The sequence below is a fragment of the Eucyclogobius newberryi genome, unplaced genomic scaffold (assembly GCF_026437365.1).
Source record: "Eucyclogobius newberryi isolate DKJ021-1_F unplaced genomic scaffold, fEucNew1.0.hap1 SCAF_17, whole genome shotgun sequence".
In the NCBI taxonomy this organism is placed as follows: Eukaryota; Metazoa; Chordata; class Actinopteri; order Gobiiformes; family Gobiidae; genus Eucyclogobius; species Eucyclogobius newberryi.
In genome coordinates, this window is record NW_027315801.1 from 9,228,377 (window position 1) to 9,249,557 (window position 21,181).

The 21,181-nt window shown below is 39.4% G+C and overlaps 1 protein-coding gene across 1 annotated transcript in view; it reads right to left on the reverse strand.

Moving 5' to 3' along the window:
• The window catches only part of LOC140362778 (cadherin-4-like), a 297,462-nt gene that overhangs the window by 67,762 nt on the left and 208,519 nt on the right, over positions 1 to 21,181 (reverse strand). The window contains exon 5 of the mRNA XM_072448968.1: positions 20,255 to 20,416. Within this exon, the coding sequence (XP_072305069.1) occupies positions 20,255 to 20,416 (162 nt within the window). The remainder of the gene's footprint in view (positions 1 to 20,254; positions 20,417 to 21,181) is intronic.

The following is a 21,181-nucleotide window of genomic DNA, read 5'->3' on the forward strand; positions in this document are numbered from 1 at the left end:
AAAATAATGTAGCAGCTATACATCCAAGCCAAGACGTACATGACTAAATAAGCCATGTTTAAAAAAGGCCTTTTAACTTCAACCCTCGTTTTCTTTCATCTGCCACGTGTACATCTTTGGCAGACTTAACAGTTTTATTTTTGCAACAAAGGAAACCACCCGCCGTCTCCAAAAAGCACCTGACTGGTTCTCATTATAAAACACATTCACATCCATGAGGCGCTCCCAAATGTTATTTGAATTCAAAGCCTTACATGAACCTGGCATCTTTATTGTGTGCCACAATATGCTCTGGATCACATCACTACTGCCACGTCACCGTTTTATGTGGATGAACTTCAAGTCTTTCCTTTCTTTAAAAATATCATCAAATAAAGCGGGACAATGGGACTATCGACAAATTACTTCCAGCCACAGAGCACACCTTAAAGTGAAAGGGACAAAGAAATAAAAACAACTTTTTATGTATCACTAAAGTGTTTGTCTTATGTGCTGCATCATCTGGAGAGGCTGTAAAGTGTTTATGTGCACAGCCAGAAGTTTTACTACAGCATCTCGTTCATATTGTGGCCTGCATGGATCCCTCTGTGCGGTTAGATATGTTACTGTTGACAACCACATGATCACCCCAGGACCGTATCCATTATGCCAGCACAAAGCAACCCACACAATAGGCCTTTCAACAACAATGCAAATAGGCTCCGATTGGCCTCGATTTGAATTTTTACCTCAAGGAAAGAAGAGTAAAAAATTGTACAAAACAAGCTCATTAAGTGAAATTACAATTTGACATCACCACAACTTGCATCTGAAAGTGATTTGATTCAATCTGGTGCCCAGGGCTTTCCCCCCTGTGCAATTACTCCTTTCTTCCATTTGCAATTGCCTTTGTTGATGTGATTGTGTTAGCCTGGTCTCACAGGTAAACACAACAGAAGGAATACAAAAAGCAAGTGTTGCTTGAAAGAACGAGTGTCTTTGACTTGAACTAAAAAAAAAAAGGTGGTAAATGAACAGTCTCAAAACAGTATTACCAAACTACAAGTGGTTGAGTAAGAAGACAAGTAATGTAGATGAAGATTATCCAAAGTCCATAGCACTCTTTCCTCACAGCAAGAAGATTCCGAGTTAATTATGATATCCAGTATTTGCCTTGCTTATTGTATACTGCATATACAACCATCACTATTGCTATTACTAAATGTGCTTTTTAATTTCACTGCAGGCTAGAATATTAGCACTTGGCTGTATCCTACATCAAGACACTGATACGCTCCTGTGAATTTGTTCTTGTATTCACTCCTCCAGTGTCACAATTATGGGTGAGATGTGTTGCCCAAAGACACTGGTTTTTGATTTAACTGAATAGTATGAAGGATTGCCAACTGCTGAAACCCATGTAAAGATATCCAAAAATATCAATATTATTATTCAGGTTTTACAAAATAAACAGATAATGCACAATTTTAAATACTGTAATATATTTAAATAAATCGCCTACTAGCTCTGTCTGTCAACCCTCTTTAGCAGTCCCTTGTCTGCCATTACTGTTAATCGCTGACACTTTCTGCTTGCCTCCCTCTCCATCACCGGTCCTCCTCTGAATATCTTTCCTTCAATTTCCCCAGGACATTATTTTTTCATGTCTTTAGAGAAAACGGCTCTGCTCCTTCATCCTGGCGATGGGGGGTTGGTGGGTGTGACCTCTATGGGGCGAGAGACTGGGGGCTGTTTGCTAAGCTGTTATTTATCTCCTTATAAAGTCCTGCTCATGTCCCATTGAAGAGCTGAACTGTTGCCCTTGACAGTGACACAACTCCAGAGTGTTTTGGCGTGATGATTTAGGGTTTCATTTAACACCAGCCAAACCCAAAGAGGCTGCCATGTTGTGTGCTATTACAGTGAAATGTGGATTCCTGAGAGGTCTGATTTTGATGGTTTTACAAGGATGGGACAAGACAATGGTCACAGGATTGTGCATGCAAGATCTTATGACATTGCTTTTGTGTGTTTACATTTGAATTGCTTTAGCTGTAGTTCCATTGAACATTGCCGGAAGTAGCATGTGACTTTTGTGGATGGGCAAGTAGAGCTGGGGCTTTCATTAATATTTAGTGGATAATAGAAATTGAAAAAATAAATAAATGGGAGGGCGGGCTTCAAAACCCAGATCTCCCAGATGAAGTGCAAACACCAATCTTACTGAGCTAAACTCTCATACCTTATCGTAATGCTAAATAGATTAAATAAGCTAACTTCACTGACCAATTCATTACACAAATTGGCATTCAATGTTGTTAAATGACTTCCTGTTCATTTCAAACTAACATCTAGTCAATGGAAACGTGAACAGAGCCTTAGCTACAAACAAATACTCTAAAAGTTAGATTTTAAGTCAGGTTGTTGAATCTTGGCACTGCTGTTGCGTCACTTCAATTCATATATAGTTGTGACACATGATAATTTAAGTTTTTATTGGCCAATCACTGATAGCCTTGATTGCCTTGACCACATGCCACTAATTTCAGAAATTATTGCAAAAAATAATAAATACAATTTTGTGGCAGAAAATTGCGAACAACAATGCATGTTGGGTCTTTTCATGCACCATTATTTATTAGGCATAATATACTAACACAGAAAAAATACATCTTGCTGAACTTAAGACAAAAATGCCTTGGTGAATCAAACGAAGCGCATTGTTGTTAATTAGTCATACCCCTCATTTATACAGCTGCTCACATATTCACCTGTGAGGCGCTGATAGGATATCTTACATACAAATCCATGCAGCACCTAAAGGTGTCTGAAAATTGCATTATAATGACCCTGACCAACCCTCAAATGAGCTCATGCAGATACACTTCTGCTGTGAGAAAGAGAGACTCTACAATCGTAAATTGAATTTTAATTTGACCGGTGTTTTGTTTCTGTACTTTGTCTTCTTTTAATTATAGACCACCTTGTGTCTGAAATAAAGGAAATACTAATAGCAACTCTGTCGTGTCTCCGGTGCGTCGCCGCATCACCCACATGTCTGGCTCAAGATATAGAACTTGTTGTGAATGAGCCCATTTACACCACTGTCTCCGGTCCGTCTCCGGTCCATCTGCGGATCTGGGCAAAAATATGCAAGGATCTAGTTTTGACGGATGCCACAGCGGTTTGAGTGAAGTTGAATGAGCTAAAAATAACTAGACCAACGATTTTTACCGTGTTTAATGGCGTGTACTGTTTCAAGATGGAACCTGTAATTTCCTTGTTTCTAACAGACTAAAGACAGTGTTGGATATCAACACCGGGACAAATGTCTGATGGGAGCAGGAGTTCTCCTTCACAGTGATTCTCTCCAAGGTTTTTACTTTCTCCCAAAAGGTTCTGTAGTTATTCCGAGGAGGAGGGCCTAAGGACAGGGGATGCTGGGAAATACATTTGCTAATCTCTTACGAACATTGTTTGATCTGTTTTTCACTGTTGCACTCAGCCAGAGGCGTCCACAGTGCACAGTAGCTAGATGCAAACACTGAACACAACCACATCTCACCACTGTGTCATATGCTAAACATTTAGTTAAAACATGCTATTTTTTACAATAACTATTGCCTGATTGTGGTTTAAAGAACTTCAAACGCATCCCTAATGCACAATCCGTGAAATGGCCTTACGGCAGAGGCTCGTCTGACATGATGGAGTTTGTATCAATGAGGGGTAAGTGTCTTACATAACATCATAACATGAAGGGTTTTTAATATATCACATTTTTTATAGAATCCAGCATAGTTAGATTTTATGTAATCATATTTGAAATTAATGTGTTCATTATAGTTCAGTAATTTAATCACCCAGCAATGTTACAGCTGCTGAATTTCTGCTTTTATTAAATATCCACTGTATTCATGTTCCAACACTTGATGACGTCTACACAGCTGATGTGAAATCTGTGTGTGGGAAGCTGATGCAAGAGCTCTTTTGTTTTCATTTGCATTTGAATGGGGCTCAGGGCTTCTTGCTTAACAGCCAGAGCCGACATTAACATGTTTACCCCAAACTTCACGCTGCTAATTTCAAAATAATGAGATATTAATAGTGAAAATTACATTTCAGTCTCACTCCCCTGAGCACACGAACGCAAAGACTAAATGCTGACAAATAGCTAACATGGTAACAATTAGTTTTTTTCCTCTGTCGATAAAAGCAAATTGTATGAGACTTCCATTTCCTGCCACTGATGAATAAAACTCTGATCCAGCCTAATTTTATTATAGGGGAGGAAATAGAGTTGGAGAGGTACTCAGCCAAGCAGCGTAGTTATTTTAGGTGTGACAAAGTTTAGAACATTTTTGAAACTTACCTGTGAATAGTCTAAATAAATGTTATTTTAAGCCAGAGAAAATATTCTTTTTCATTTTCATTTGTTGTTGCAGCCGTCTATCAGCGTCAACATTACTGTGGATTCCTCAACTTTGTTTTATTACCAGCATAGTTTATTCATTTATCAAACTCTTAGTGTATTTACTAATAAGTTTTAATTGCCCACTTTGGAAAACTGATTTGACAAAGGCTTTTAAAACTTTCTGTTTAATGAAGACAATGTCTCGAGACCCATGCCTTATTTGACAGGAAAATAATGGTTCGGTTTTATATTGTTTTACTTGGCTAATAACATCCAAAACCAGGGCATGACCAGGTTTGAAAAGCAAATCACAGAATTTGGTTGCGCAAATAATGGTTCAGCACCAATTATTCAGAACCACGTTAAGTATGTTTATTTTGCATCGACGGAAACCAGAAGTTTAGTGTGCTACACCTAATAATATGTGTGAACTATGAACTGAACTAGTTCAGTTCATAGTTCACACATTTTAAAATAAACTAGTTCAGTTCATAGTTCATAATTCAAAATGTTGAACTAAGTTCACAGCTCCAACAAATTAACTAGTTATTTTTTTCAATATTATGCTATAATGTTTCTAAATTATTTCCACAGCCCAAATACAACCACAGGCAGCAATTATTTTATTAGTTTAATGCAAGTTTAATGCAGGTCTATAATGGTTGACACTTCATGTTAGGATGACATTTTTATAATTATATAATTGTCTTCTATTTCTATAGGATATAGGATTTCCTATTTATATTTGAAATAAACGACTTCATTCAAATAAATAAATAAATACAAAACTTCTGTAAGTCACTTTTGCTGTGCTGCAGAAACTCAGCTGGCAAGACTGACAAACACGGATATATAGAGTTGACCTTTCTATATGCAGTTCTGATTCAGTTAAGGTTTGTTTTTGCACATGGGAGAGGAAGTTTAAAGAAAATTGAAGGATTTTACAAATTGTTTGGGGTTGTTTGCGCTGAAAGAAAACTCAGCTGGAGGTTGGGAAGAAGAAAATCCATTCAAAAACACCTCCCGGGAGTTTAAATCCAGCCAAGATGTTGTGATAGCGAGAGGCGGGGAGCACATGGAACGCTGACATGACAACTGTACCGTGTCCCATATGGACACCAGTCTCTTCTGATGCACAGCAGGAGGTCTGACTTTTTCCTCAAAGACTTCCATTGTCCCTGGGTTATTAGCCTTATTTTGAAGTGAATTCATGTTTGCATCAGACCGCAGAACAAGAGAACAAGACTAAACACACAAGTACGCTGGGGCATGTCTGGTACATTGCCTTAGCCCCATATTTCAATGTTTTCACAGCTTGAACCCATTTTGCCCTCAGAACCGCTCATAAATGCATAACATATGGGCAGCGATAAGGTTTTCTTCTGACAGACATGATAGTCCTGTGATCCATAAAAACACAGTTTTGACTATCCCCATGGTTTTCTCTGAAGGGAAATGTAAAAAAAACAAAAAAAAAAGCGTTATTTTCTCTTTCCACATTGTTCTGGGATATGCAAAAAATGTTCCCAAACAAAACACCCCGAACAATGAGGATGCACAGAATAAAAAATACACAGAATATGGGTATGCGATTTAGACAAGAAGTTTCTAAAGAAGAATCAAGGGTAATGTTCTATTGAGGTGCAGTTCTAATCCAAACACTACAAAGAGCATAGACTTCAATTAGCCTAAATATTACATTGGCATTGTAGTTCAAAGGGACATATTAGTATTTATATTTGCTATAGGGAGTTAAAGTAAGTTTTAAAAGGCCAAGGGACCAAGGTCTAGTACCTAATAAATCCCATACAGCCATACTATAGCATGACCTTAAGAATGTCTGATCTTGTCTGGTCTCAAAAGCTAAGCTTAGGCCTGTGCGGTGGCAGTGGCTCTACTGCAAACTGTCCTTATGTCCTTGGGCAAAACACTTCACCCACTTTGCCTCAACTGTTGGAGTGAACTTCTGTATGAGAGTGCATTTGTGAGGGCGAATGGAGGACAACAGATGCAAATTAGCCCATGGCAACAATCAGGCAATATCATATTCCTTCACCTCCACCTCCAAATAAACGTGTAATATTAATAAACTCTAACCATAGACTGTAGAAGGAATGGACATAGGGACACTATACTGACCAACCAATTGAAGCCAATCGCAGCTAGTAGTTGTAGGGGCTAATTTGGAGCCAAATTCCATATTTAAAAATCCGAGTGCAGGTTTCATGGCAACCCCTGAGCCAATCAGGACCAAGGTTGTAGAAGGTATTTGGTTTTTCGAGTTGCAGGCATTTAGCTGTCACTCAAACGTTTTGCTAACACAAGCTGAGCATGCAGAGCTTTTTAACATTTTAAGTCCTAAATGAGGAGCCTCACAGCAGCAGTTACAGAGAAAGAGAAGCAGATGTTTAAAAAGAAGTGAATGGGAGTGAAAGGAAACGGAACGCAGACGTATCACTGCGAATGTGGGGGATAGTGGGCTAGCCATGTCCACTTCTAAATAGTCTATGACTGTAACCAACGTTAGTAACTATGGTCTTAATCCAATTTGCTTTGCTTCTCTTGTTCTAATTTTAAGTTTATTATACATCATTAGCAGTAAAGTTTTGTATTGATTTCAATTTTTAGTATACAATGCATCTGGGCAACTGTGACCACCTTGGTTTATTGCTCTTTAGGTTATCGTCCATCAATACTTCTCTCTCTCACAATCTCTGCTTGACTTGAACAAAAACCCAGTGTACCAATGAACCCAGTCAAAACACACATATCCCCTCTTCTCTTCCTGCTCCATCTTCTCTTATTTTTCCATTCAGATTCACCTGAGCACTTTCACTGAGCTCCATTCTTTCTATTCTTCTCCTCTCACACTGCATCTGTCTGTCTTTTGGGTGTCTTTGTTGTTGCTGCAGTTACTGGTGAAGTGGAGAAGTCATTAATCACTCATATACGTACGCAGAGGAGAGCGCCGGCGCACACCTCGAGGGGTCCCTCTCACAAAACGCTTTTCTCTGACGCACTCCGCAGAGAGACAGGGAAGAAAAGTGGAGCACAGGTGTTGTGGAGAGAGCAAAACGCACAAAAAACATGCACTGACAATGCATACAAATCACATACAAGAGGAAATGTGCCATTCCATTGTTGTATGTGTAGCCAATGAATTCACTGGGTGCCACCAAGTACAATGACGTACTGACAAAGCCATAAATAACACACACAACAAGAAATACATTATACATCAGTAAATCTGTAATCAATAGTTGCAAGTACAAATACAGTTTGTACTTGCAGTGTTTGCCGGCTACAATATTTTGGTTAAGGTTAGGTGTATTTGTCCCCATAGGGAAATTTGTTCTCTGTATTTGACCCATCCTTTAATGTGGATCAGGAGGACTATAGCCATAGCGTTAGCAGATGTGGCATTCAGGAGAATTTGAGAGACTCCGGAGCCAGTCCCCTGTCATTTTTCTTATTGTCGTTTTGTTGGCTAATGCTATGTTGGCTGGTACCAACTCATCGACCACATTTAGATGATGTTAAAGCCTTGAAAAACATCAATGTTGAGTGTGTAATCCTTTTGATGTTTTATTTGAAATATTTTTTAGCATGTAAAATTGGCCTCTGAGCAAAAAGGCTAACTAACTTTTAGTTGATATTTCTGATCTTGTGTACTTCTTGTAAGTGCCTAGCATCCACTGAACACCCTCTTTTATATATGTGACTCGCCACGGCAATTGTCGGACCATGTCGGCCTCGGTGAAACTGAGAAAAACAGCATTTTACTTTTTTTTCCCCAAATTTGTGATTTTCTTTTTTTGCAGAATGTGCTAGTTGAAGTTATGAATAAGCCCCTGTGTGCTTCAGATAACACTATTGGTTGTCTTAAATGTATACATTAAGCTGTTAAAAATGTGGAGTTTTCGGGTCTTTTTCCTGCTCTCCTGGGGGGCTTCACCTTTTTCTAGCCAACGTGTTGTTTACATTTTCCACCAATCAGCTGTGATCCGCATGGCCAGCTGCGTGCTCTGCGTGCTCCATGTTTTCCTCTCATTACTCCAGACCGTCTGCAGAGCACAGTCTTCAGAGCTTACATATCCTGGACTACATTGCAACGGAACTGTTTACTCAGGTACACTTTTACTTTACTACTAAATTATTGCTTTAACGCTGTGTTTTAAGGCGGTCTCGTGATCACTTTAGAATCTTACTTGTCTGCTCCGGTGGAGCAGTGCTTTGTGTATGTTTTATGGTGCTAAACCGGCTGTTAGCGCCACAGCCCGGAGCTAAACGCAGCTATTCGGAGCTAAGTTGTAAGCTAAACTTTGCTATGTTATCGGGTTATTTTGCGGCGAGGGAAGAGAAAAAAACTACAACTCCCGATACCACTTCTGGTCACGTGGCTTACGCACTGCGTCACCAATCACGCGCTTGCCTGGCCATTATCAGCTTCCTGTGTGTCTCTCTGTGCACGGTGTTGGGAGAGACAACAGGACGGCTGAACCAGGTAAGCTTTGCGACTAAAACACCCGCTTTTAATCACTTTAATGTGCGCCGGTTTTAAACTCGAGTGTATGTTTATGTTTTGGTGTGCTGTTCTGCAAGTGTTTTGCTTTTACGAGCAGTGTTATCTCAAGTGAGCTAGCTAGCCCCGCTAGCCGATGGCAGATGTCCCAATATCTCCGCGTTTTGCATCTTAAATACACCGTTAACGTCACAATGTGAACTGTTATCTGTGAAGCGTGTTATTCCCATATTACTGTTAACCCTAATCCTTTTATCCCCCTTTTCAGAATTGGCAAAGACACCCTGACTGACATGACCTGTCTCTACGTGAAGTCTGCTAAGGAGCGTGGTAAGTGTAAAACATTATTTTGGTGATTTTCGTGTTTTAATGATTAGAGTATAATTAACCATAAGCAACATCTGTTTTTCAGGTGAGCCTGCAGTTTGTACATCAAGCTTCAGATCACTGTGGAAACAGCTTCTCCCACACATCAGAAGCTGCAGGCCACGCACAGATCATCAGATTATCAAGCGTGCATACATGAAGACCAGGGTTGACACTTTGGAAGACATCGCTGAGGTTAGTTTATATTATTTGACTACTGTAATGTGTAAACATTAGCCTGGCAAAACTTCAGTGCTGCTCTCTGCTTAAGATATGTTTCTTCTGTTCTCATTTTTTTACAGTGTCGCCCTTGTCATCAGGTAGTGGAAAACAGCTCTCCTGAGTCTCACCTCAATATCCCACAGCTTGTTGGAACGGCGGATGGCAAAGTGTTTGTCAAGAACTTGGACTGGCAGAAGCATCTGAGTCCATTCTTCAGACGGCTTCCAAAGATCAAGAGTTATCAGCACTTCAGGTATTTATATTGAAACTCTCACATTGTGTTAAAAAAAAAAATAGTTAATGAGTGTTTTATGTGAAATAGTTAGCCATTTCTTAAATGTCCTGTTATTTGTTTACAGCTTTGATGCCAAGAGCCGAGAGTCACAGCACTGAAGAGTGCACAGACGAAGAAGAGGATGAGGATGTGATCTCTGATGTAATTGGACTCTGGTGGTGTACATATCATATCTATTATCTCATATATTCAAAGCCATGGACCCGTTGCAGTTCGTATACCTGGCCCTGGTATCTGTTTATAAGAGTTCTTCTATTAAGAGTGTTTTTTAAACTTCCTATAAGTTACTGTCCTTTCCCCCTGTATCTACTGCGTTGTAACATTAAAGGCTATTTTATCTTATCTTATCTTATCTTTTGTTTGTGTTGTCCATTGTTGGTGCACTGAATCACCTGTGAATTATGTTTATCGACAAATGCAATGAACCCTATTCTGATTCTTTGATTCTATTCAGGGCCTTTTGTAATCAAAGTATTTCCATTTTAATATAGTAACTTCTAATTCTGATTCAAGTCCAGTTACCATCAATAACAACACTCCTCTTGAGTCTTCAGTGACAGCTGTAGGGGGAAGGTGGTGTCAGTGTGACAGGGGGGAGGACTTATCTCAATGAGATGAAAATGAGCCCCCCTGTGACTCTGGGCTCACTCCGGTGAGAAACTTTGGAAGCTGTTTTCTCAGTGAATGGGTTTGAGAGTTGTATACATTCAAATGACCACAACTTACTTAAATATTATCAGATCTACATGAGTGAGACATCATTGGAAAGCTTTGAATTCACACTTTCAGAATCGCAAAATGTCTCCGGGTAGACATGTAACTGGATTGGCCACGGTCAGTCACATATTACTGGTTAAGATAGCAGATCAATTACATGAATTTGTATGCAAAGGAACTCCGCGCAGAACTCACCCTCTAACCCGAAACCTTGTGGCTGTGAAGAGAAGGTGCTGTTCGTTCATCTATCCAGCTGTTCAAACCATGCCTGTTTGCATACGAACATTGCATCCCGTAAGAATTAGCAAACTGAGTGGTAAAAAGTTGGACATGTGCTTTATTTTTGTTCGCAACATGGCCTTATATGAAAAGAAAAAGGAAAGTCTTTACGCCCGAAAGACCATTTACTGTCCATGTCTACTAGGGGTGTGCCAAAATATCAATATGGCGTTACATTGCGATATTTACTCCCGCAATCGATTCTCGCCAAGTATCGATCTTTTAACGTTGTAAAAAGCTGCTATAGATGGCTCTATTCACCGTCCTTTGTTGAGACACTTCTTTGGCGTTAGCGGGGGTGCGCAGGGCGAGATTGGCTGTGGGCGGAAGAAGAAGTCGTACATGGACACGGAAATGTCGTCAGATGAGGAAAATAACAGTGAGACGCGAGACCATGGATCTATTATATTATAGATCCAGGGTCTGGCGTCTCACATTATGCGGGTGTGTGTTCTTTTATAACGCACACACTGCTAGACTGGGGAGGCAAACAAACTACAAATAATTTAAACTGTAAACTTATATAAACTTAGATGGCAAACTGCCAGCATGACAGTCTCTCATGGAGCCTTTTTAACAAATAGGATACAAGTTGTTTATTTATCATTGTGTTTCAACAAAAAATAAATTGAGATAAATTAACACAAAAAAAGTCTTTCTTCAAACATATGATACATCGCAAGTTATTATAGAAAATAAATATCAATAATCGCAGTAATTGCCATATTGCAATATTATCGCATCGTGAGCCGTGTATCGTGTATCGTATCGTGAGGTACCCAGTGATTCCCGAGCCTTAATGTCTACTGGCTTTATAGCTTGAACAGTATTGTCTCTACGGCTACTCATCAATATGGGTGTTTATTGAAGGATGCAGCAGTAGTTTTTCCAAACAGCCATTGCTTTTTTTCTCAAGGACAGCTGGCAGACACAAACAACTTCACACATGTACGTAAAATATCATCCAATAAAACGTTTAGCTGAAATTGCAGTCTGTTCTGCGCCTCCTATTATAGTTTTCACAATAAAACGTTTGTGCTTTCAAACACATATGCATCTATACTTAAGAATAGAGCCAATGAAAAAATAAAATGTATTGAATTGCAAAAACAAAAAAAGGATAGAGCCAATAAAGTCATACCCAAAACTAAGAAAATATGACCAAAACTTTATTCTGTTGTGGATCCATTGAATGTGATGAAAATATTATATTTGAAGGGTTTTACAATGAAATGAAATAGTAATAGTGCATAAAAAGTGCATAATACAGGTAATAATGTTTCAAAATGTGAAGACAAATTTGAGACGAACAAGGCATGTTTCTTTTACTGCTGACCAACCATCTTCGGCTCAACACTGCAAATGTTGATAGAATATAATGCTGTTATCGTAAGAATGCATCATAATGTGGTGTTTAAACGTTTAGATCAGAGTCCAAACTGAAATTGAAAACTTTTCGCAAAACTGGTGTTTGATCTTGTACTTTGTTTGAACTTGCCATCGGCGCATAGTGTCATGGCCTGACTTGCTGTGGTATCATTTTAGTCCCTCAAGCAACAGTCAGCGAACTACGCAATCAATACGGCACTTCACAAGACGCACATGTATTCACACTCTATCCTGCTTCTAAGGCTAAATTGGCGTTTCTTCAGTTTGTTCATGTTTGTAGATACTGCTGACGATTGTTCTAATAGTGGGGTGTTAAGAGGAGAGGGAGGGTTTGGGGAGCTGCTTATGTTGAGTCTTTATTTACCCAAGCAAAAGGAATCAATGCTGCAATGCTGTACAAGAAGTGTGTGGATCAATGGAAGGTTTCAAAAAGCTGCTGTGAAAAATCAAAGTTCCTTACATTGTATTGATGGTTGTTTGGTCTAAGATGAAAGATCGTGACAAAGAGCACCTGTTTACTGCATAAAAATGGCTCCATGTTTTTTTTACTAAAGACATCCTTTTGTGTTGCAAGAACATTTTTGAGTCTTGACTTTATTCTTGTCTTCGTTCAAAGTCTTGCACCACTGATTTGTATCCGAGATAACAAAAGCGCGCTGATGCCTGCCACGGGGGAAAACGTCTTGGAGGCAAACCATTTTTAGTAGATACAGAGTTTTATTTCTATTGCTGAGGAGAAATAGCGGAGCTGCGAGAAATCCCAATACATCTTGATTTTCTTCCGCCCATTACTGACCAGGGAAAGTCACAAAAATCTGTGCTTTTCCAGTCTTGTTGTTTATTTATTCAGTTACTAAACGTGTCACAAAAGCAGAAGGAATATTTTGCATTGCATTTTGCCAATATTTTTGATTTTCAAGTCTCCAGAATCACTGTAAAACTGTATGAATGAGTGTGTGTTTGTAAGAGAAAATGCGGGACAGGAAATGGAGATGATCCCATGCAGTCCGGCATGTTTATGTATAAGGTATTCTTTATTAATCCCCTATGGGATAAATTCCTTCTCTGCTTTTGACCCATTTTTAACAGCACTGAACAGGAACAGGGACCCAACCCGAGATTGTAAACTAGACTACCCAAACACATGGAAAACATGCAAAGATCAGACCTGGGACCTTCTTGCGATGAATTGCATCTGTTCCACTACACTTTGTTACTAATAATAGAGCAAAATATCCATTGCCACTCTATTTATCTAGTTACCTCACAAAATCTAGTCTGAGGGATCTTGTTTCTCTTTTTAACTTATTCATTGTTTTATGTTGCACCGAATCAGTGAGACAAGTTCCTATGTTTGTGAATTCTGCTCATTGACAAGCCTTTAAACCTTTTCTGATTCTGATTCTTGTTCTCTGAAATCCAGCAATAGACAGTGGTCAACAGTGGAAGCTGACGCACTGCAGAGAAACATCCACACGTCGACTCATTGTGAATGTTGAAGCAATTATTTCGGGCCTTGCTATTAATAAGCCCCAGTCGATAGCGTGTATGCGCCGCCACTGTCACAGCTGTGGACTGCACTCCTGTCGCCTTTACCTTAAGCTCCTCACAATCCCCTTGAGCCATGTCATCCAGGCCTGAGCTCCTCTGTCCCGTGTCCTGACACCTGTCCAGTCCCATGGCGTCACCTCAAAGTGACATGTCGATGGGTGACAGGTGAGGGCTACTGTCTGCTGATGGGTTAGACACTCAGGCCAACAGAGTGAGAGAGAGGGGGAGAAGGAGTAAAGAGATTGCAGGACAGGGTGGCAGACTGCATGACAGAATCGCCCATTAGGATACGGCCCCACTTCACAGGCCATTAGAGGAGGCACCATACAAACACTGAGCGGGAGCCATAACTGAGAGTAATGGTATGGTTGGGGTAGTGGAAAAAGAAGTCCAAACTATTGGGACAAACAGTAAGCAGTTTTTGCACCAACTTGAGATGTGATTTTGGTTAAATGTGCAGACAGGGAGGCTTCTGGGACTTCCTGTTTGTCTGCAAACAGTGACTGAGGCAAGAGCAATTTTATTCATAATGAGGTGTGTGTGGAGGTCAGGCCACATCTGTCAGTTTAATCCATCTTTAGCAATAATTCTTCTTTGAATTGTTTAAATTTCACCAATGTTGATATTTGGCTTTGAAAGTGTGGTTATTCATCCCAAATGATACAAATGATAATGATGTATTTTACTAGTAGTTTTACAATATAATTCTTTATTTTTGCATCAATAGGTTAAAAAAGTTATCTCTGATCAAGCCACCTTGCCATGCTGAAAAAATGTCACCCAGACTTTTAGTAGAAAAAGCTTCAGTTGTAGTCATCTGGACTCAGTTTGAAAAAATAGACGTTTCGACTCTCATCCAAGAGTCATTGTCAATAAAAGAATTTAGATCGAGAACTCCGATATTAATACTGTTCTGTGGTAAGACCCACCCATTGGGAGGAGCCTTCCTGAAGTAGAAAGAGTTGTTTGTTTCAACAGAAACTCCCCCCTTGTATCTACCGAGCTAGCCTATTCAGAATCTTAATGGGCTATTAGAATCCTCTTTGTACCACCTGAGTACCTGATTAGCATCTAAATGCCCTTGTCCTGGTCCTCTACCTTTCCAGGGGTTCAGTAACCCATTATAAATAACAGGAAGATTAAACCTTAGCCCTCCATTTCTGTTTAAAGAAGGTCTTTCTTTTTTTAACAAAAATAGCTTCCTTGACTTTTTGTCAAGGAAGGGGAGTTTCTGTTGAAACAATCAACTCTTTCTACTTCAGGAAGGCTCCTCCCAATGGGTGGGTCTTACCACAGAACAGTATTAATATCGGAGTTCTCGATCTAAATTCTTTTATTGACAATGACTCTTGGATGAGAGTCGAAACGTCTATTTTTTCAAACTGAGTCCAGATGACTACAACTGAAGCTTTTTCTATTATGGAACACGCCTGGACGAATGAGGGATTACACCGACATATACCCAGACTTTTACAAAAACAAGTATTTGTCCATGAGAATAATGTACTTCTATGATATCAATACATTTACAGGAGATAAAAAGTGTAATCATTAATTATTTTCTACGATGTAACACTTCTATACATTGCACCCCTCAGAGCAATCAAGTTCTCCTTTTAATAGCAGAGCTTTCTAAAAAATTGGAAGATCCCGATGAAAACTTTGGTCGGTCACAAGACACAAATATTATGAGTGAAATTTAAGACCTAATGTGTTTCCCCTGTAGCTTTTACGCACACACGGAAGCTAATATTGTACTTAATCTCTGGAATCTTATCAATAAGATATTAAAACTGTAGTTATCCTAGCACTCTGTTCTCTGCACCTAAAGTACACACTTTCTTGTTTTCAATGAGATTAATCAATACGAGTAAAACAAAAACGTGATTCATTTTTTCTCAAATCATCCAGCCCTACAACTAAAAAATAATAATAAGAACACATGATCCATGATAATAACCCTTCTTCCTGGCGTTATCATTAGCTCTACAGACCGGACATGTCCCACTTTGACAAATACACCAGTAACATACAATTTGTGCTTTGATAGACTGCAAAGATGAATCCCTTGCTCCACAGTTCTTAAAGTGAGCTCTGAAAAACTTGATAAATAATAACCCTGCTCTGCTCTGCCTGATGTTACACTGGGGCCGGCTTGTTAACATTTATGTATGGACGAGATGAAACACAGCGGCGTGTGCTCTCAGCGGAGGACAAAAGAGGTTATAAAGTGAAACTAAACACATAAACAGAAAGTGTAGCGGATCACCCCCACGCCTTTGTGCCCCTCCCCGAGCCGTCTCCTTGTTAAAACTGCGGCTCCTCTCAGGACGGCCCAGCCTGCCCTACAGTCATCATTAAAGAGAAAGACAAGAGCCATGGAGGGCAGCGGAAGTACCAGCACGCATCGCCTCTCCATCAGCCCTGCAGAGCCTACGACGCACAAGAGGGAGGCTTCACAATACATCTGCAAATACTATTTTCATATGTACCTCCAGTCTCCTGAAAACACTCAAGAGGGAGACATTTAGGAGTAATACTGGACCCACTCAGTCACTCAAAAGCAATGCTATCAGCAGTGTTTTACCATTTAAGAAAACGTTGCTAGGATCAAAGGCATAGTGTCTAAAATGGACTTGGGGAGACTCATACGTGCGTTTGTTTCCAGAAGGCTAGATTCTCTCAGTGGGTCTTAATAACATCAGCCTGCTCAGGGACTACAGGTGGAAATTAGCACTCGAGCTACAACTTGGTACAATGCATCTCTCCTGTTAATGTTAATGTATATTTTGTACTGTCCCTGTCTCAATAAATACACTAACTTAACTGTAACGGCCTGCTCACTGGTCTCACCAAACAAACCAGGAAGTACCATCACATTAGTCCTGTGCTCAGGTCCCTGCACTGGCTCCTGTGGCTCAGAGAAAAGATTTGTGTAAAACTCCAATGGCCAAGCACCAGGGTACATCTCGGACATGTTAGTGCAATATGAACCATCTCGGACAGTAATGACCTCAAGGTGCCCAAGTCATGACTAGACATGGAGAATCAACGTTTCAACATAATGCAGCACGAGATTGTGAGACATGCCTCTACTCTGACTCTGTTAAAGTCCAGGCTAAAAACAGTCCTTTTTTAACAATTTTAATGTGATTATTTATGCTTTTATTCTTTGTATTGTGAGTTATTTTGTACATTAGTTTTTATGTGTTTTTATGGCTGTAAGGCCCTTTGAGTTATATTTTGTATGAATGGTGCTCTACAAATAAAGATGTTGATTGATGAATATATTAGCAGTTATAACGGTGCTAATCCAACAGTAATAGCTGCACTAGTCATAGAACACAATACTTTAAGGTATCATCCCGCACCACTCCATCAAACATTCAGAGCCGTGTTTACTACACACTGTTCATAGATCAATTGAGAAACTGTCAAAAGGTTTCAAAACATTTCAGTATGTATGTATGTATGTATGTATGTATGTATTTATGTATGTATGTGATCTGACTATGGTATTTAGACTGGAAAGTACTAGAAAACAGTATATTTAAAAAGAAGATTCAAAATTCATAGTTTCAGCTCACTGCGTTCTCTGTTGTCCCGTACAAATCCTTATACAGTATTTAATTAGTCAACCTGTAAGGCCATACCTGCTTGTCAATACCCTTCACCCACATAGTATAAAAGGTTCTACATAAATTCATTCATTTATAACCGATAGAAATGTTATTGATTGGCATAATAATACATTTAAATAAGAAAAAAATGCACTAAAAGTTTCTAATAACAAGAAAATAACAGATCAAACATAAAACACTTTTTGGACCCTTTTGGAAATAATGAAAGCAATAGAAAATGACACAAGAGGAAAAATTATTATAGGAGGAGCTGATAAAGTAGTTTCATATGAAGTCTGCGTACCGTCATAGTAAGTTAAAGCCACATTCACGACAGATAGTACAAACACAATAGTACTAACAGTAATAGCTGCACTAGTCATGGCACACAATACTTTAAGGTATCATCCCGCACCACTCCATCAAACATTCAGAGCCGTGTTTACTACACACTGGATTGAGTTTGGCTGCACAATACATCTCCAAATGACACTCCATACTCACTATCTCTTGTGTCTTAACTCGCCTCTGGTTTTCGAGTGGACACAGAGGAAGTAGCTGAGGCGTTAAGTGCGACAAGCTGATTGGACATTCTCCAAAGAAACAAAAAACCTTCAAAACAAAGACACTCTTGATGTTGTGGTTTAAAAAAAGTCTTCCTCCAGGCAAATTTGTTGGGTATTCTGTGGAGAATGGAACATATCCAATCGGAAAACAAAAGACAGGAAAAACAAAAATGCATTTATTTTGCACAATTTACAAGCCAAAAGACACAAATTGTGAGAGTGTTGTAAATGGGGGAAGATGATGGCTAAAAGATTCAAAACATGCGCGAGGCAGTTGACTTCTGGAAGATGTTTTTTGATGAATTACAGTGCACACAGAGAGACCCCAGCACAGGGCAATGAGAGACAAACCGCGCGCCGCTGTGACAGAAGTGCAGAATTTTAAGCAGTTGGTTGGCAGCTTCAGCGCAACTCGTTTACACAAAGCTTTATTTTTTATTAATGTCCTTTTATGATTTCCCGAAAAGGCATGTATAACGCTGACCTCCAGACCTCATAATGTGCTGTTTTTATTGTGCGCCTCTCCAAAACAAGCCGCTTTTTTCCACAGTTTGTGGTGACTGTTGTTTCATTTTGGTCATTAATAGTTGATGAGGTTAGACGGTTTACACAGAGATCTTACAGAAACCTTTTTGTTTTTTACAATGGGTTTATGGTTGGCGCTTTTATTTGCAGCAAAGGAGAGAAAGTAGAGGCTTGCACCACATTATTTACTTATACTTTTATAAATTTTGACTTGTAATTCCTATAAAAAAAAAAGTAAAACCTTTAAATTACAGTCGATTTTTTTGTTGTTGACAGAAGTGGAGTGGTATCCATGAGTGTCAGAGTGATGATTTTAGCATCATCTTGTAATGACCAATTCTAAACAAAATATTACATCTTTTGAATGGTCAAAAATCCTCTAAATGTTGTTCATAACCAGCAAGATTAATCCATGAATAGGGTGTGTAATTTGAACTTCAATCTGCACAAACATGCACACAAAAGCTATGACTACACATAAGGGCAAACTACATCTTTTAACATGTTTATACTCTTTAAACATTTTAGGTTCAATATAAACCCAATGTTTGTGGAAACGGAACATTTAACAGTCAATAAACCTGAGCTAAAAGATCAAAGCAAAGAAATATCGAGGCCAATTTTTAGTGTCATATTTATTGTGTTTGGTGTTTACGGCATGTACCAGAGTTTGCACGTCTTTATCTAAAAATAGTTCATGAGTCATGAAACTTTCTTAGAAAACTCTATTTCTCTTAAATGACCGGCAAACTAAGGCTACAACAGAAATGTAACAGTTTAACTATTTCTGCCAACTTAAATTATGAAAATATTGTCACGCTAACGACGAGTATGATTGATGCAAATCCGGTAAATTGGGGAAAGACACTGCACCAATTGATGCACATGGTAGTGAAGAGAATTTGTACATTGTATGGATTTAAACCCTCTTCATGGAGACAGGAAGGTTGCACTGCAAGGCCAAATTACAGGTCAGATCTGTGGAGAGGCGAGTCCACTGATGAATACATATTTCTATAAAAAATTAAATAAAAAATAAAGTGTATGAAGTAAATACTCGCTTTATATGATTATTGCCATGTGTAACAGCCAAAGCAATTCACTCCAATCACACTGCAGAATGTTTGAAGCGACCTAACGGTTGCTCCTCCCACCGGCAGAGACGTTTCCGCTCCGGTTTGTCTCCCAACTGTTGCGTTTTGCTACACAGTCTCAACCATGTCGGGCTTTTCAAGATGCCTCCGAGACGTTCCAAAAATATAATATCAAGGATGTCCATAGAACTGTGGACTCATTCTCTCTTCTAGCTTAAAAGAGAGAAATTTGACTTAAAGAGATTGTGACTTCTCAAGAGTAAACGAGCTGGTAAGTAGTCAGATGAGATCCCGGTAGGAGGAGCAGCTGTTAGGTTCCCTTGAACATTAAGCACAGTGAATGACATCTCCATGGAGACAAGCAGGTGGCCACAAATTATTTTAAGCAAAGTATTAGCGGTATTATTACACCAGCAAAAATATTAATAGTCTCAAAACTTCAGTACTAAACCGCTACCAAAAAGCAGATATAATCATGAATCATGAATATGAGAGGAAAATGTCTTCAGCCTTGATTAAATACCTTAAGACTTTTGTGGTTGTAATTACATTGAGGGATTTTATTTTTACCATCAAACCAGCTTTTCTAATGCTTATAAAACATTCTAATATGAAAATCTATGGGAATCCTTTAATCAGTATTCCGAGTGGAGTTTTTTTGAAGAATTCCCAGATGGATTTCCTGAATGAACAGCAGATCAAGAGCGGTACTTACGCTGACGAGCATCTGTGGGAAGGGTCCTCGGGAGTTCTCGGCCACGTTGATGGGGGGAATCACCCAGTCCCTCTTATGTCTGCGCAGGGACCCCGAAGTGTTCCGGACAGACACTGGGAACAGGATGACAGGAGGTGGCGCTGCGCTGGAGTCTCCTGCGACCTACCAGACAGAAAGCACGGATTAGAGGATTCAGTAGCAGACTGGGGAAAAGGACAAGGAGAGTAAATAAGACACCGCAAAGGTATAGGGCGTAGAGGTAATTGACATTTTAGGAACAAGGAAGTGACAGTAGACTGTAGTTAACAAACTTTTCAAAATATGATGACACAACGTTGGATGAAAGAGCTCATCAACCTAAAACTGACAGAAAAATGTAATTTTCCAGCTGTTATTTTTCACCAGGATCATGATTCAGTCTTTCCCTTACAGGATTGTTGGTCAAATACGGTTAAAAAATGATTATCTCAGGCCACGTTTACACTTCCAGACACGGCACATCAAAACTGGGACTCAACTTGAACTAAACCAGGACTAAACTTTGGGAATATGTACAAGACTAAACCAAGGTCAAACCAGGACTAAGACTCGAGGCGATATCTTTCATTGTGTACAAGCTTGACGCCCACTTTAAAGCTTTGAAAACGATGAGCATAAAGCAATAAAGCACGTTCGTGGATATAGCCTTTTGTGTCATTTATGGCTGTCACGATCACTTGCTCTGTAACACGCTGTGCAGCTTCTCCTGCCACAGTTTATCTGAGCTAATTAGCCACGGCAACAAACAACTCTAAAGGCGAGGAGCAGTTACCTTCAGTAAACACAACCCTCTTTCACACTAATCGCTTCCATTTTACTGTAGGCTTAACAAGGACAACGGCCAAAGCTCATGTATCGATAGTGTGGACGCAGTGGTAATTTTTTGAA